This window comes from Helianthus annuus, chromosome 7, assembly GCF_002127325.2.
Source record: "Helianthus annuus cultivar XRQ/B chromosome 7, HanXRQr2.0-SUNRISE, whole genome shotgun sequence".
NCBI lineage: Eukaryota > Viridiplantae > Streptophyta > Magnoliopsida > Asterales > Asteraceae > Helianthus > Helianthus annuus.
Genome location: NC_035439.2, coordinates 147987719 through 148004305, shown reverse-complemented (window position 1 = coordinate 148004305; position 16587 = coordinate 147987719). Strand labels below are relative to the sequence as shown.

The following is a 16587-nucleotide window of genomic DNA, read 5'->3' as shown; positions in this document are numbered from 1 at the left end:
TTAAACAATGGCAAAGAAATCAGATAATATCTGCTTTGTCAAGGATGGACCATATACGATCCGTACATATCACATATGTAATCATAATATGTATGAATTATAATCTTATTTATATGAATATAGTAGAGGGATGAAATGAAAACTTTATTTAAAAAAAAAATAGAAAACTCTCCTCAATCAATATTATAAATTTTTTTATTCCCCACTTGTTTATTTTGGTTTATAGCTAAAATTTAATCAATGATAAACTAATCATCCTTAGTAACGGCTTAGACTTATTAACCTCTAAAAGGCTCAAAGCGAACTTATGAAAAGGGTTGGATTGACCCGGTACCTATATTATAGCATTTTTAATTGACATGATTAAATGTCATTTTAGTCCCTGTGGTTGGGATCATTTTGCCTGTTTAGTCCGAAAGTTTCATTTTTCACCTGTGGATCCAAAAAGTTTTCACCGTTGCCATTTTAGTCCACTGGTTAACTTCATCCATTATTTCTGTTAACGAGTAAGACAATTCCATCATTTTATATGGCCGAACCCGGGTATGTATCTGAACCCGGGTTTTAGAAAAACCTGATTTGTGCATCTCTATTTAGTAGATAGTTAGATTTAGATACATATGAACTTTATAAGTGGGATGATAGGCCCAAAGACTATTTAAAGCCCAATTAAGGCTTTACAAACCATCTGTATTATTGAGACCCAACACGGATGGGTTGGACCTCGACCAGCAATAACTAGTGGTGCACAAAAAACCCGAACCCGGACCCGAAAATAAAACCCGGAACCGGGTATAATAAAACCCGGGTTTTTTATACCCGAGCCCGAACCCGACCCTACCCTTAGGGTAGGGGTTGGGTATGCATTTCTATTATAAAACCCGAACCCGGAACCGGGTTTTTTTATACCCGTTTTCAACCCGGGTTTTACGAGTAGCCGGTTTCAACCCGAACCCGGAACCGGGTTTCTTCAATACCCGGTCCGGGTTTCCCAATACCTTGTTCAGGTTTTTTTTGTTTTTTTTTTTTTGTGTTTTTTTGAGTTTTGTACCTTGGTAATGGCTATATAGCCGTTAGAAAGTGTATTATGATCATTTGTTTGGTTTACATTGTATCTCTATACCCTATAAAAGAGGTCTTTGATGACGAACAATAAACGAAGACGATCAAGTTATTCGAAGCTATCTATGTTCATCGTCTTATTCGATCCGGTTCAATTATTATTTAGGTGTCATGTATTTTTATGTTTTATGAAATAAAAAGGTTTTGCATTTTATATTTCTATGATTTATCCAAAAAAAAATGAATACCCGAGGTATACCCGAACCAAACCTGAACCCAACCCGATCCATACCCGACCCTACCCGAACCCGAAAATAGGGTATTATAATACCCGGGTATTAGAAAACCTGACCCGAACCCAACCCGAACCCGGGTATATAGAGTATACATTTTTTATATAAAACCTGGACCCAGACCCGACCCGGGTATTGTCAATACCCGATTTTGTAGAACCCGATCGTACCCGAACCCGGTTCCATACCCGGAACCGGGCATGGCCGGCCGTGGGGGTGGGCGGGGAGGACCACCGGTCAGGGCCCAATATTTCGAGGGGCACTTTTTTTTATGAAAGAAACCCGTTATGTATATGTAAAATATTTTTTTAATCGGGTACATCCACACAAACACCAACATAAGCCCCCTCACAAAACTATTCTTATGGTTTAGATTAGTTATCAACCCCTTTGGCATTAGGTCTAGACCTTTAGTGAGCCAAATACTCAATTTCGTTAAGGTCTAAGGGCACATTTTTTCGAGCTCGAACAGGGTACACGAATTCTCAGGGCCGGCCCTGGAACCGGGTATTCAGAAAACCCTATTTATGCATCACTAGCAATAACTGTACCACTTTGTCTTCAAAATACTTGTGTTCGTAGGATTGGTTCTTTGATTCATTTGTTTAAACCAAAACAAACAGATTATGTTCCCGTCAAACAGAACCCAAGTTTGGTCCGGTTTCATAAATTATACATACCAACATTTCCCAAAAGGAGTAAATCTTATTCCAATGGTTACCAGTCAACTTACTCTACACTTAATGATTGTGTTTTTAACTTCAAAACAAAATAGAAGATGTAACTTGAAATGAGAAATTGGCGACAGCAATAGAGAGGAGGCACGTTTGAGACGGGGGAGCCTAAGCACACCACCCACACACACATTCATATAACCAAAAATGAGAAACCGGGTTCGCCTCCAACCTACACCACTTTCAAATTTCAAATTAAGTTCCGGTTAGGTTGGGTGGGTTACGTTTGGCCAGTTTTACAACTTTCGTCCAAATGTTTGTAATCTTGTCATTTTCATCTAAGCTCGATAACTCCATCCATTTTTCTCCGTTAAGTCACGGGTATTTCCGTTTTTTTTTTTTGTTAACTTAAAGAGCAATTCGGTCTTTTTCAGCGGTATCCAGTCTTTTTACATCAATTGAAAAAGACCGAATTGCTCTTTAAATCAGCAAAAGAAACGAAAATACCCCTAACTTAACGGAGAAAAATGACGAGCCGAATGAAAACGGCAAAATTTCAAACCTTTTGGATCCAGATGCGTAAAAACTAACCTTTGGATGAAAATCCCAAAACTGGCCAAACCTCACGGACATAAATGGCATTTACTCAAAATAGAGCTTTAAAAGGTATTGATGAAGTTGATACCTAATAGATACATTTTCAAGTATTTAATATTGTTAAGCATACATTCTGTTAGATTGGAGGGTAGGGAGAGCCTCATCCCCAAGGGGATGGGCCGCCACGTCACCGCCACGTAGGAGGGGCTTGAAGGGGATGGACCTAGGGGGGTGGGGGATGAACCCCTTTATATACATATATATGTATGTATAGCTGTGTGTGAGGAGAGAGGCCCGTCGTGAACGTCGAGTGAGAGACGGTTGGGACTAGCCGAGCCTGAGGGGGGCGGTGTGGGGGACCGGCGCCGGGCCAGGCCGGGCCTAAGCCGGCCCCCATACCCTTTAGTCTTATAAATAAGACTAGTTTTATACAACTAGTACTCAACACTTGTATCAAAACAAAAGAAAGTCACTTTGAACATGTAAATCTTATTGTTTACACTAAAAATCTAAAAAAAATGCTCCCCCAACCAATTTGTTAACTACATTTGTATACAACAGTTTGTAAAAACCGACTTTAAACACATCAACATCCTCATCGAGCTTTCCTATGGGACTTGAACCGAGAAGGGGGAGACGGCGAATATTCCACTGGCAACGGTGGTGGCTCGAGTTCACCCGAAAGCATCGCCACTACTTCTTTCATAGAAGGTCGAAGCGCAGGTGACTTCTGCAAGCAAAGAAGCGCTACTACAATACATACTAGAGCTTGTTCTCGATCCAGATTTTGAACAGACTGATCCACAAGATCTAGAAGCTTCCCTGCACGAGCAAGATGTCGGGCCCACGATAGAAGATTAGCGCGTTGAAATTCGGACATGGGTGATCCGGTCACTTGAAGCGGCCGCCTTCCAGCGATGAGAACTAATAGTAGAACGCCGAAGCTGTAAACGTCACATTTTTCGGAAAGATCACCGCCGCATGAATACTCCGGGGCGACGTAACACACTGTTCCCCTCATGCTTGGTGTACTGCTGATACCGCCGCTTTTGGGGATATCACCGCTAACGGAGTCGTGACTATTGTGTCGTGTACGCCAAAGCTCACCGCTAAACCCGTCTAACCACCAGTCTACACTACCTTTACTACCCCTGCTTCGGCTTCTTTTCTTCTTTCTACCCGTATACAACTCATCGTCTTTCGGCCACCACTCATCGTCGTTAGTACTACATGTACCCGATTCTTTCATCTTCTTCTGGTTCTTCTTTTTCTTTCGAGCGAGTTCGTCACAATACTCCTCCTTCCACCATTCCCTCGCCGGTCTTCTCTTCGGTTTCTTCACATTCTTCTCATTCTTCTCCTCGTCCAACGTAATCCACCAATCCAACCGCTTCCGATTCTTCTTCTTCTCTGATTTCCCCGTCTGCCCCGCACTAGACGATGCCCCTGTCGCAATCCACTCCGTCTTCGGCCTCTCCTTCTTAATCTCGCTCCCGATCCACTCCATCACATAATCCTTCACCCGCCCAGACTCCGACATCCCGTTATCCTGTTTCCACCACCAATCCTTCCCCGAAACACTCTTCTTCCTCCTCCGCTCACTCTCCACGCTCATCGCATCAACATTCCGTTCAGACGGACTCAAATCCGCTCCTCCGCATATCCTCGGTGACTGCGTAACCGTCTCGGGCGAGGTTTCAGCTACCGGAACGGTAAAACAACTCTCCGGTGACCGATTATCCGCACCACCGACACTAAACTCCTCACACACAGTAGTAGTTGTAACCACACTTTCAGTCTCCTCAAACACAGATCCATTATCCTCAACAACCTTACAATTCACATCAATTCGACACTCATCTTCTGATTTTAACCTAGCTAAACCTAAATCCCCAATCTTAGCATTGAAATCGCAATCCAACAGTATGTTACTAGGCTTAATATCACCATGAATAATAACCGGATCACAATAATGATGAAGATATTCAATACCTTTAGCAATATCAATCGCTATTAAACGCCGTCGTTTCCACTCTTTTAACTCCACACACTTTTTCACAAGCAAACAATCCTGTAAGCTTCCGTTCACCATAAGCTCGTACACCAGCACCATACGGCGTCGTTTCCGATCGGAAGAGAATCCGATGACTGTGACGATGTATTCCGATTCGATTTTTCCGGCGAATAAGATCTCGTTTTGGAACTCACGTTCGCCTTGGAGAGAACCGGCGTCCATGACCTTAACGGCGACGTTTTGGTTGTTAGTTAGGGTTCCGCGGTAGACGGAGCCGAAGCCGCCTTGGCCGAGGCGGTTGGAGGCGGAGAAGGAGGCGGTGGCGGCGCGTAGGGCGGAGTAGGGGAGGTTGTGAGGTGGTTTGGAGGAGGGGACGGTGCGTTTGCGAGTGGTGCACTTGCGGAAGCAGAAGGTTAGGGCTAGGAGGAAGGAGAAAGCGACGGTTATTGGTGGAATGAGGTGGAGGTGGTGGTGGTAGGGTGGCGGTGGTGGTGGTTGTGGTGAGGGAGATGCAAAATGTGTAGAAGACATGATGATTGATTGATGAGAGTGAAAATATTGAAGAGACCAGATTTATGACTGGTAAACAACAGAGCAAATCTGTGTGTGTTTTGACTTTAATTTTTTTGTACTTTGTGAGTGCCAAATGACAAAACCTTGTATATATAAAAAAAATTTCGATTATTTAAAAGAAACAACATGAATAGAAGCCGTGTTAGTTCGTTTATTTTTGTGAACATTTGATAACGTGTTTGTTTGTGTTGGATAGTTTATTAGTGTTTTTAGTTATTTTATTTTATTTAAATGGTTTAAAATTCCGATAAATAAATGTTAGTGTATTGTATATTATGTTTATTACGTTTGTTTGTGTTTGTTTGTTTCCATTTGTGTTTATGAATATTAGTTTGTGTGTCCAATCAACATTCGTTTTTGTCCGTTGACTAAAATAAACAAACGAACACGAACAAGTTCATTTTCTTAACAAATGAATACGAACATAAAATCCCGTTCTTTAACTGTTCATGAACCGTTCGTGAACACATTATATTTCTTAACAAACGAATACGAACAAGGTCTTGTTTGTGTTCATTCGGTTCGTTTGCAGTTCTAAGGGGAGGGGGTGGTCACTAGTGATAGAATTCTATCACTCACAAGCACCAATAAAGTTCCGCCATGTCATCAACCATTTTTCATCACTCACAACCTTTTTTAGTGGGGGGTGGTCATCACTCACCACCACACCCAACAATTTCCCCCCAACCAACTACCATCACAAACCAAAAGAATAACGCCGTGATAAAAAATAACGAAAATCCGATCCGTGCTACTATAACGCGTTATAGCAAAGAGGCGGGGTGGGAAATTTGGTTTTTCCACCCGTTATAAATATCATCACGGGAACCGCCCCGTGTGGCCTAATTACCTGTTTTTATTAACTTTATATTTTTTTTATAAAAACAGGTAATGAATATTAAAATGATTAAAAAGTCGGTTAAAACCATCAAATCATCAAAATAATCGACTCATCCAATCAATCGATTTGGTTTGTTACTGTAGTTAGCGGTTTGACTCAGATTTTTTTTGGTCAAAACATGTTGATATGGATTGTAAATGCTACTAATATATGATTTGAGTTTACGTAAACTCGAGCTTCGCTTATTTGATTTAAAAGATCTCGGGTTTAGTCTCAAATTATTTTTAAATTAAAATCTCATTACCAAATGACTTGTAGCACAATGGTACCAACATGACAACATCAACATGTGTAGAAAATGAATCTATCGTCTAGAAGTTGGGTGTTATAGTATATGGTAGACAAATAGAGTAGAATTAGTGGGTGTATAAAATTGTTTTGAAAAAGGTTAAAATCTCATATTTTATTGCAATGTTTATATCTTAATCTATGATTAGTTGTTGAAGTATTCAAATCCTAAACCTGAATTTGTATAAATAAATGACCCAATGTATCTATCACTATTTGCGATTAATTTAGTGGTTTTACTTGTTCAATGATACCACCTGCTATTGACCAGTGTAACGTACTCTTCCTGAAACTATTTTACTCTTCAATTAATATAGAATATTTAAGTTTGACTTTTTGCCGATTATATTTCGTAAAGTTAAAGTATTATAACTAACTTATTATATACAATGATTTTATTTCATAAAAGATTGTCAATCGAATTATAAAGTGATTTCCCACATACAACAGGATTAAAGAAATTAGCCGTTTAAAAAATATTATAAAGTGATTAACATTAATGCATATATTTAAGTTTAAAATAAAATGTACAATGCATTATGGGGTAAATATATTATCATAGGTTTTAAATAATACAATAAAGTGGCTTTTATAAACAACGGGCGACTTAATTGTAAATAAAATTCACACAGACCACGTCCTTTTCTTGTTATATAATCTATACTTCTATAATAAAAGAAACCATTTATGGGACACTTGTCATTCATTGAGACTATCTATATTTTTGTTTTCTTATTAAATTAAATAATTTACAATTTTGAGGATAAATGTTAATCATCAATCCTCAACAGATAATATCAAATCAAATCTAATCATTATTATATAATACTTAAATTATTGATTATATTAAATTTAAAAATATGTATTATTAAAAGTTGATTATTTTGAATTTACCCATTTATTCAACATTTAGAAGACTTAATATTCATGTTCAATTAGAAATTAAAGTTTATCGATAATATCATATTATTTTTATTTATTTCAATAGTTAGAAGACTTGGAAACTTTTTTCGGATGTATATGTGATGAAAGAATTGTTGTTCAAAAAAAAGATGTGATGAAAGAATTTATAATATTTTCTATTAATATTAATAAGTTACATATCTATCTATCTATCTATATATATATATAGAGAAAGTATAATGTACTTCAGGGCTTAACCTACATTAACATACATGACAAAAAATATAACATGCGTTATTATCATAGAACGTGCGTGATTATAGTCCCATGCGTGATTATGTGGTCCCATGCGTGATTATGTGGTCCCATGCGTGATTATACCCCTGATCCAACGGTTACCATTGTCTCCTACGTGATGTATGATAAGGCTTTTTGTATGTTAACCTTACTCTATATATATATATATATATATATATATATATATATATAATAAAATAAATCAATTTGAGACACATGACGGTTTATGGGGCGATCTCAATTGTCTTTTCCCGCCTAAATAAATAGTTATTATGACTATTTTTCAAAAGAAGAAGTTATTTCTTGCGGTTTATACCTCTGACAATGCTTATACCAACGTTATCGAAATGCCTAAATTTAAAAAGTTGTTATTGGATTGTCATAGATCTAATATATGATACCTAAAACAACAAATTCTAACAAGATATCATCATCAAATTTTTCGAAATCTGTTACGTGTGATCTATAAAATAGAACACGGGGCAACACCATTTACCAGTAAAACAATATTTATAAATTTATGAATTCTTTGTATATTATCTTAATATATTTATATTCTTATTGAGTCCGTGCCTTAATTTTAATAAATTTTATGTATCTCAGTTATTGAATTTATGTGTAAACTCAATTACTTATAGCTTTAAAGTTTATAAAGTTTTATTTGTTACACCCGTGTGTCACACGGGAAATAACCTAGTAATTATTATAATTAAGTTGAAATTGAATGTGATTAATAACTTTACAACGGGTGCAGTAGGTGTGGTGTGAGACCTACACTTTCATAAATTAATTGTTTTCACCTAATATAATAGCCTAAATTCAATTATTAGATTGGGGGGTGCAGTAGTAATTATTAGATTGTAAAATTACTGAATAATCACTAATATTTTGTTGAATAGGTGAATAAAATATATATATATATATATATATAGGGTAAGGATAGTGTAAAAAGGGCCTAAAGTGTGAGAAGTGTAAGAAGTGTATTATAACACTATATATAGTACTATATAACACCATATAAACACCGTATAACAATATGCAACACCATATAATACCATATAACACTATGTAACACTATATATCATTATATAACAAATATAACACTATAGGTTGTCTGATAGCCTGTCTATGATAGATGTATAGTGTTATATTTGTTATATAATGATATATAGTGTAACATAGTGTTATATGGTATTATATGTTGTTACATATTGTTATACGGTGTTTATATGGTGTTATATAGTATTATATATAGTGTTATAATACACTTCTTACACTTCTCACACTTTGAGCACTTTTTACAGGATCCTCTACCTATATATATATATATATATATAAGAATGTTTTTGTTAAATTTAATTTATTTCTGACTACATATAAAAGAAAAAGGTGGATCGAAGAGAATATAATGCTTTAGCTTTTAACTCTAAAATCTATGTATATTATTAAACTTTTTTATGTCCAGCCTTTCCCATGAACAATGTTGACACAGAAGAAGAAAAAAGTAACAATGATGCCCCAATCAATTTTAATTGGTAAAAAGTGGGTCCAAATTTTAAAATGAAACCGAGATGATTTTATGCTTCGATTTGTCACAATCATGAAACCAAGTGTAACTTTTATGCAAAACAGTAAAATGAATGATGATAAATTATGAAATTAAGTATTTAAATTATGATATTAGAACCATTTCTAATATTTTACTGACCATAAAATATGATAAAGCTTTTAAATATTAGAGCATATGATGTCTTTTATTCCTGCCGATGTAATCTATCAAATAAATAAACATTTGATAAAATGTCAAACTATAGTTAAATATATTGAATGAACAATAGCCATGATACATCATTTTGAAATAGCTATTAAGTATTGAGTTTATGTCTACATATGAAAATTGATACATGTATGATTAATACGACCAACTTAAAATAGCCTTTATAGTGAAATATTATAATTATAGTTACTTTGCATATGTTGTAGTGTCTTCAGTGAATAAAAGTTTACTAGCAGTTCATACATCAAACGTATACTATGAAATGATCATAAATATACATTAAGAAATAATTTAAGACGAACGGCGAAGAGCCGAAAAGGCACGAGTCACGGCTGGGACCCTTCTTATCCACTATGTTAAAAATCGACGTCGAATTGCAAAGAGGCGCGAGTCTTCTACAAATTTTGATCTGCCTATTCTAAGTCGAACAGTTTTGAAATCATAGTATATGTCATGCTTATTTTTCATAGTTGATGGACCATCTTAGATATAAGGATTCAAATCATTAATCAACATCATGTTGATAGCAATAAAAGCATGTTGAATGATAATCGAACATATTAACTATAAATGTTTTTTTATTAGTTTTAGCCCATTCTGACCCGCCATCTTATTTTCAGACTTGTCTATTCTAATCGATGGTATGTATTTGATAACACAAACCACCTATAAAAGTGCTGATTAACCACTATTCATCCCTTTGGTTAGCACTACCAAGCTTAGTGACTTGGTAGTCCATTAGCCAACCTCTCAAATAGGGATGACAATAGAATATGTATCGGTAATCTTAGTCTCATACTTATTACTTTGTTAGAAGTTACCGGTTAGGATTTCAATATACATTTTTACCATTTGAACTTTTGTATACTTTTACTACAATGAAATTAGAAATATAAAACTAAAAGTTTGTGAACAAGTAAGATTATTCTAATACTAAAGAACAAAGGAAAAAAATAAGAGAAATGTTTAAGTGTATGGTTCGGGTAAACCGTAAATACGTATGGGTGTTTCAGGTAATCAGACAAGGTATCACCTCATGCCATACCGTGAATATTTGTAACGCTAATCTCATATCCGGTGCATACCTGAATACTCGTCTTATTACAAGTTCTAAATACTTCGTGTTTATTGATTGAGTTTGAGTACGTTTGCCATCCCTAGCGTTGAACACTTATCAAATAACCTTGGTTAATAATGTGCTCTATATGAAATCATCCATGTAATATCTTAAGATCGTTGGTTTATATTTCATAAATTGAAAATCTTATAGTCGATGGCATCCAAGTCCGTTTCAATATACACGTGTTAGCTCATTCAAACTTGTTTAGCAAAAAGGGACAAAGCGGACCAATTTTGGCTCCGTTGACTGTGCCACCTATAGCCTGGCTTGGACGTTTGCTCGAACCAGGGGTCCACGGTCCACCCATATGTTATTTTTCTCACCACAAGTTAAACAACGTGTGGGGCCTACCCTTGACTCCATGAACACATGACCAACATCATCGCCTACTTCTTCAAGATCACATATTGTCCCAACTAGTAATTTTCACCCGCCAGTTGTGATGACGTCGAAACGTAAAATAATATGAATTTATAGTGTCTACTAAAAATGTATTATATTTGACTCAACTCGTTTTCGAACAAAATTTACGTTAAAACGTAGACCAACTGAAAAAATACATAAATATAATCACGAAAACGTTTTATATTTGACTCGACTTATTTCCTTATAAATTACGTTGAAATGTAAGGAAATAGTGTATTTTTAAGTTAAAGGATGGTACCGCGTTGTGACGGCATTGAAACGTAAAGTAACTTAAATTTATACCGTCCTGTAAACATATTACATTTGACTCGAATTTATACCGTCATGTAAACATATTATATTTGACTCGAATTATATATGGTATCAATTTGAAATACACAACTAGCAAGATTTTGCAATTCATGTAATTTTAGTGGACTAAAGTCAAAGTGGAACTAACAAAGTCTTCACATTATAAAATTTTAACATAACCATAACATTAAATAGGATTGTACTTGGAATAAATAAACACACATAACAAAACTAGAAAATCTATTAAGGTTGTCTAGAATATATAATAGATCAAGTATACTATTCTTTTGTGTATAATTATGTAATTGGTTAAGAATATGAACTCATACTGTTCAAAACAAATGACTCGTGCTTATTTTATACTACAAAACTTGTTATACTTATACTTATACCTATACTAAAACAAGTATCATGGTTTATGCTTCGAAACCACTAGAAAGGTCGAGGGGCCTTTATACCTCGCCACCTCGGAGCTAGGTCGTAACATTGATATCCACATGAAGGTTTAGGACATCGTGAGAAAATTACCCTCGAAATTTTGTTATGAGTTGTTACAAGGACATTGCGTTTGCGTAATGATAGTAACAATGATGTTGTTTTATTAACACTTATACTTTATGAAGAATTTCCCCCAAAATGCCATGCCCAACTTTAGAATCAGAATTGTGTCATAATATTCAACAATGTTATACTCCTAATGAATTGTTATTGATTGTTAACCGTCTTTAATCATCCTCTCAATCCTCACTACTCAAGTCGATTTTTGGTACACAAGTGCAACAATGGATTTCACACCAAGTTTTTAAAACTCTTCTACTAAGTACTAACACTAAAAAATTGCACAGTCTACAAAGCCATCCCCTCTCTAACGTCATTATTGTGTGTGTGTTAGTATATACGAACACACATTACACATACATGTATATAGTTTGTTCGTGCGTATGGGTATAAAAAAATAAGTTGTGTTGTTTATTAAAATGTACATAAAATTTGGAACATTTGCTTAAAAACTTATATTGGAATCTCATAAATATATATTGAAATCCAAAATAAATTATTTGGAAAAATAATACTATATGAATTTGATGTAGACATGTAGTGATAGATGTATAAATTGAACATTTTACATGAATTGTTAGTTGGTTTTTCCAACTAACCTATTTAAATTAACACGATAAAGTATGCAATACTTGGACAATAAATCACCACATGCCACACAACCATTTGTTAAGTGACTCCAACTTTCACTTAAAATACCAACCTAATCCTCAACCATATATGCCTGGCAATATATAGCATCTATTATTATTAATAAAACTTGTACGGCTACACATGGTATTGTTAATATGTCATTTGATGACACATAAGGCAGGCATGTTGTTAGTCACTTTGTCTAGTCCTAGTTGTGAAGGTAACCTTGTACGACAGTTTTTGGTACTTGTTGGTGAATTCTATAATTGATGGTGTGTGAGAACCCAACATGGTCATTTGAGGTTGTAGGTCCCACATTAGAGACCGTTTTATGTTGTAATTCAAATCGTTAGGTCCTGAAAGGGAATTCCGAATATTCTCCCCCCTCTCCCACCTCGCTCCTCCACCTAGATGACACCTATGATTCGAACATCAAAAGTACCTCGTTGGAGATGTTCTTATAACTGTTTCAGATGTTTTAAATATATGCAAATAAATAAATAGAAAACTAAGTAAATTAAAATGCGAAATATCTTAAAAATAATGATAGAAAAGTAAATAAAGTGCTGGTTTATTATTTAAAATATATATACATACCCCTTTCAACTCGGACTTATATTGGCTAGAATTCAATTTCATCATAACCAAATGCATACCTTTCTAAAAAGGCATGCTTTGGACCATTTAAGTTTGCAAGTAGCGGTAGGTGGTGCTTGCTAATTTGGACCCAATTAAGTTTATATGTTAACTCGCTTTAATAAATTATAAATTGTATAATTTGGATGGATGATAGATCCCAAACAACTCTTTAACAAAGATTACCTAAAGCTATTTCTTAAAATAATATATCAAGATGTTAACTAGTTGAAAATAGTAAAGATGGAATCATGATATAGAAACAAAACTATATTACATTAGTTGGTCAAAATTTCTACTTATACAACAAGGTGGTTGATGTATAAAACTATAAAACATGGATGTCATATCATTCTATTATTTTCATACATCATGATGATTAAGTAGTTAAATATCATTAATAATTTAATATACAATGATATAGCCGCTAGAATGAGAACCACCTCGAGTTGTAAGAACCGCGAGAACTACACCCCACGGAGCGCCGTTCGCCATGATTTTTTTTTACAAGTAGATGTGTATATTATAAACACAGCCGTAAAAAATCACGGCGAACGGCGCTCCGTGGGGTGTAGTTTTTTACACCACAAGTTTGGTGAAAAAAAAAAAGAAAAAAAATTAAAAAACACCAAACTTGTGGTGTAAAAAACTACACCCCACGGAGCGCCGTTCGCCATGATTTTTTACGGCTGTGTTTATAATACACACATCTACTTGTAAAAAAAAAAATCATGGCGAACGGCGCTCCGTGGGGTGTAGTTCTCGCGGTTCTTACAACTCGAGGTGGTTCTCATTCTAGCGGCTCCCTATTCTAGCGGTCCCCTATATATATATATATATATATATATATATATATATATATATATATATATATAGGATGATAGCATTTACTATCATCAATTCATGCATCCGAAAGTACAAAAACCAAACAATGAATATAATTCATTAGGTGCCCATTTGTGCAACTTCGGCCATATTTCATCCCTAACACTAATTAACAGGATAGTTATGGATACTGTCGGCCCATGGGCCTTTATGAGCCTCATTAACAATGGGCCTGATACACTCCCATACCAAACTAGTACATTTGGGCCCACTCCCCATCCCAAGCTGCAACACCCTCTCCCCTTGCTTCACCATCTCCTTCCCTTCCATGTAAGCTAACTCATACCACAACGAAGACGATGACTGGTTCCCGAACCGATGCAATGTCATCAAAGCCGCCTCGATTTCCTCCTCTTTTAACTTCATCTTTTTTCCTATCTCCGTTATCACTGACTTCCCAGATGTTGGCAAGCAGTAGTGTTGTATCACTTTCCTAAAGTTTGGTACGTAAAGTTCTATCGATTTGTCGAGAAACTTCCTTCTAATTACGGAAAACCCATATCGGATTTTCTCTTCCATTGGAAGTATTGAGGAGCCTAGAACTTGAAAGTTCGATCGAAGTAATTCTCGGGCCACATGTAGTACATCTTTTTTAAGAGTAACACCAATGATGCCTTCGGAATCTTCTTCACGGATCGCAGAGTTATAAGCTATGTCATCGAACGCGCCTTGTGTTCTTTTAGCATATAGTAATCTATGTATAAAAGGAGCATAATATTGTTAGACTATATTATTAGTTTAAGCCCACGGGCCACTTTAGCTATTTAGGGTTTCATATTATCTCTATTTATTGTAAAGTGGGCCCGTTGGGTCACACTAGTAATATAATCTAATAAATATTATCATTTAACTATTGTTATTATTATCGTAACAACCTGTATTTGGAAATCCTTTTGGCGGATGTCTTGTTGGTGATTAGGATGGCGGCACCACCTGATCGGAAGAGACAGTTGAGGACCATCATGGACCGGTCTTTTCCTGCATACCAACCGTTAGATAAAATTTCTGTACTAAGAATGACCGCGTTAGAGTTCTTGTGAACTTTCAAAAGGTTTTTCGCCATGTCAACCGCTAAGGCACTCGCGCTACACCCCATACCGCTTATGTTGAAGCTCTTTATGTTGTCTCGCATCGAGTACCTAAATGAATTTAAAAAAAGAACAAAACAATATTGATGAATAAAATTTTGTGTGCATTGAGTAACTAAAACTCAAATTTTTTATATAGCGAGATTGAAATGAAAAAAAAAAAAAAAAAAAAAACTAACCTACTAATAACGATTATAATAAATAAATAACAACAATAAAAATAAAATACTAATGGTAATAGTAATAACAACAACAATTAAAATAATAAAACCATAATAACAACAACAATAAAAATAATAATAACAACAACAATAAAAGATAATAAACCCTCAATTACTATTCTTATATAGTGCAGATAAAATAATCACTAACAAACAAACTTAAAGATAGATGATAATAAAACTATTGAGTTAAGTCTCATTTTCGTGGTTTTGTGGAAAATGTGTAGTCCAAAAAAAAATATTTGCGTCGGTTTTGTCCTTAACATTTTTGAAACGTGCTACTTCAGTCCAAAAAGATAACGCCCGTTAAAAACGTTGAGGACGCAACTGGCGCAAGGCGTTATCTTTTTGGACTGAAGTGACATGTTTCAAAAATGTTGAGAACGGAACTGACGCAATTTTTTTTTTTTGAGTAAAGTAACATTTTCCACCGAACCATATGAACGAAAATGGCAGTTAACTCAAACTATATTAATATTAATAACTAGGATAGACGATAAACTCAGATAACATTACCGGTTGACAATGATTGCAGATAGTGACGGAGAAGGACAAAAGCCACTGCAGTTCACTATGATGATGTCGATATTTCGAGGCGAGAGTTGAGTTTTGGATAAAAGGTCTTCAAAAACAGTGAAGAGAACTATTTGAGCTTCTTTAATGGCATCTTCATGAGTTGATCTTGGTGGGATATAATGCAAAGGTGGAGGAATGCATGTACTTTGACTTTGACCAGAAGACACCAAGACTTTAGTCATGAAGTCAACACTTTGTTGATCGAGCGAGTGGACGATGCGCGAGTGTTCGAGGAATGACGAAAAGGGTAGCCTCCAAAAGTTTGGTGGCTTAAAACATGAGTAGTCAACAAGATAGATTGGTGGAGAAGAAGACATGAAGTATGTTTTGAACACAATAAAGAAGATAATAGCAAATAGTGGTGCTAAAAAGATGTGTTCTTGAAGTTGAAAAGTGGGAGTGAAGTTGATAACTTGTTCCATTTTTGTGGAGTGAATAAGATTTTTTTTTTTTAGATTATAAATAGAGATGCATGTGACAAGAATGAAATAAGGTTAAACTATATAGAGTTATGCATGGGATTGGGTGAGGAAGGTGAGAGGTATGAATGCTAGTTATGGCGTTATTATCTGATTATCTGACACAAAGATACGGATATCATCATCGGTTATCCCGTCCACACCGCCCCCTTGGACCCGCCCCGTCGCCAACGTCGCCCACCTGACGGGAAGATGTTTCTCTCTCTTTCTTTATCGAACACACACACACATACATACATATATAAACGGGCTCATCCTTTGAGACTCATTCCCAATACCTGATGACGTGGGCGCA

The 16587-nt window shown here is 35.5% G+C and overlaps 2 protein-coding genes across 2 annotated transcripts; both read right to left on the bottom strand.

Annotated features, from left to right (window-relative positions):
• Window positions 1–3077: 3077 nt before the first annotated feature.
• On the bottom strand, window positions 3078–5268 carry LOC110869253 (receptor-like serine/threonine-protein kinase At4g25390). The gene has a single exon (XM_022118544.2). The coding sequence runs from the start codon at window positions 5169–5171 to the stop codon at window positions 3222–3224; it is 1950 nt and encodes a 649-aa protein (XP_021974236.1). The 5' UTR covers window positions 5172–5268; the 3' UTR covers window positions 3078–3221.
• An 8695-nt stretch (window positions 5269–13963) lies between these two features.
• LOC110867507 (3-ketoacyl-CoA synthase 5) lies at window positions 13964–16259 on the bottom strand. The gene is made up of 3 exons (XM_022116488.2): window positions 15754–16259; window positions 14804–15067; window positions 13964–14622 (listed from the first exon to the last, which is right to left on the bottom strand). The coding sequence occupies exons 1-3, from the start codon at window positions 16233–16235 to the stop codon at window positions 14034–14036; spliced, it is 1335 nt and encodes a 444-aa protein (XP_021972180.1). The 5' UTR covers window positions 16236–16259; the 3' UTR covers window positions 13964–14033.
• Between the last annotated feature and the right edge of the window lie 328 nt (window positions 16260–16587).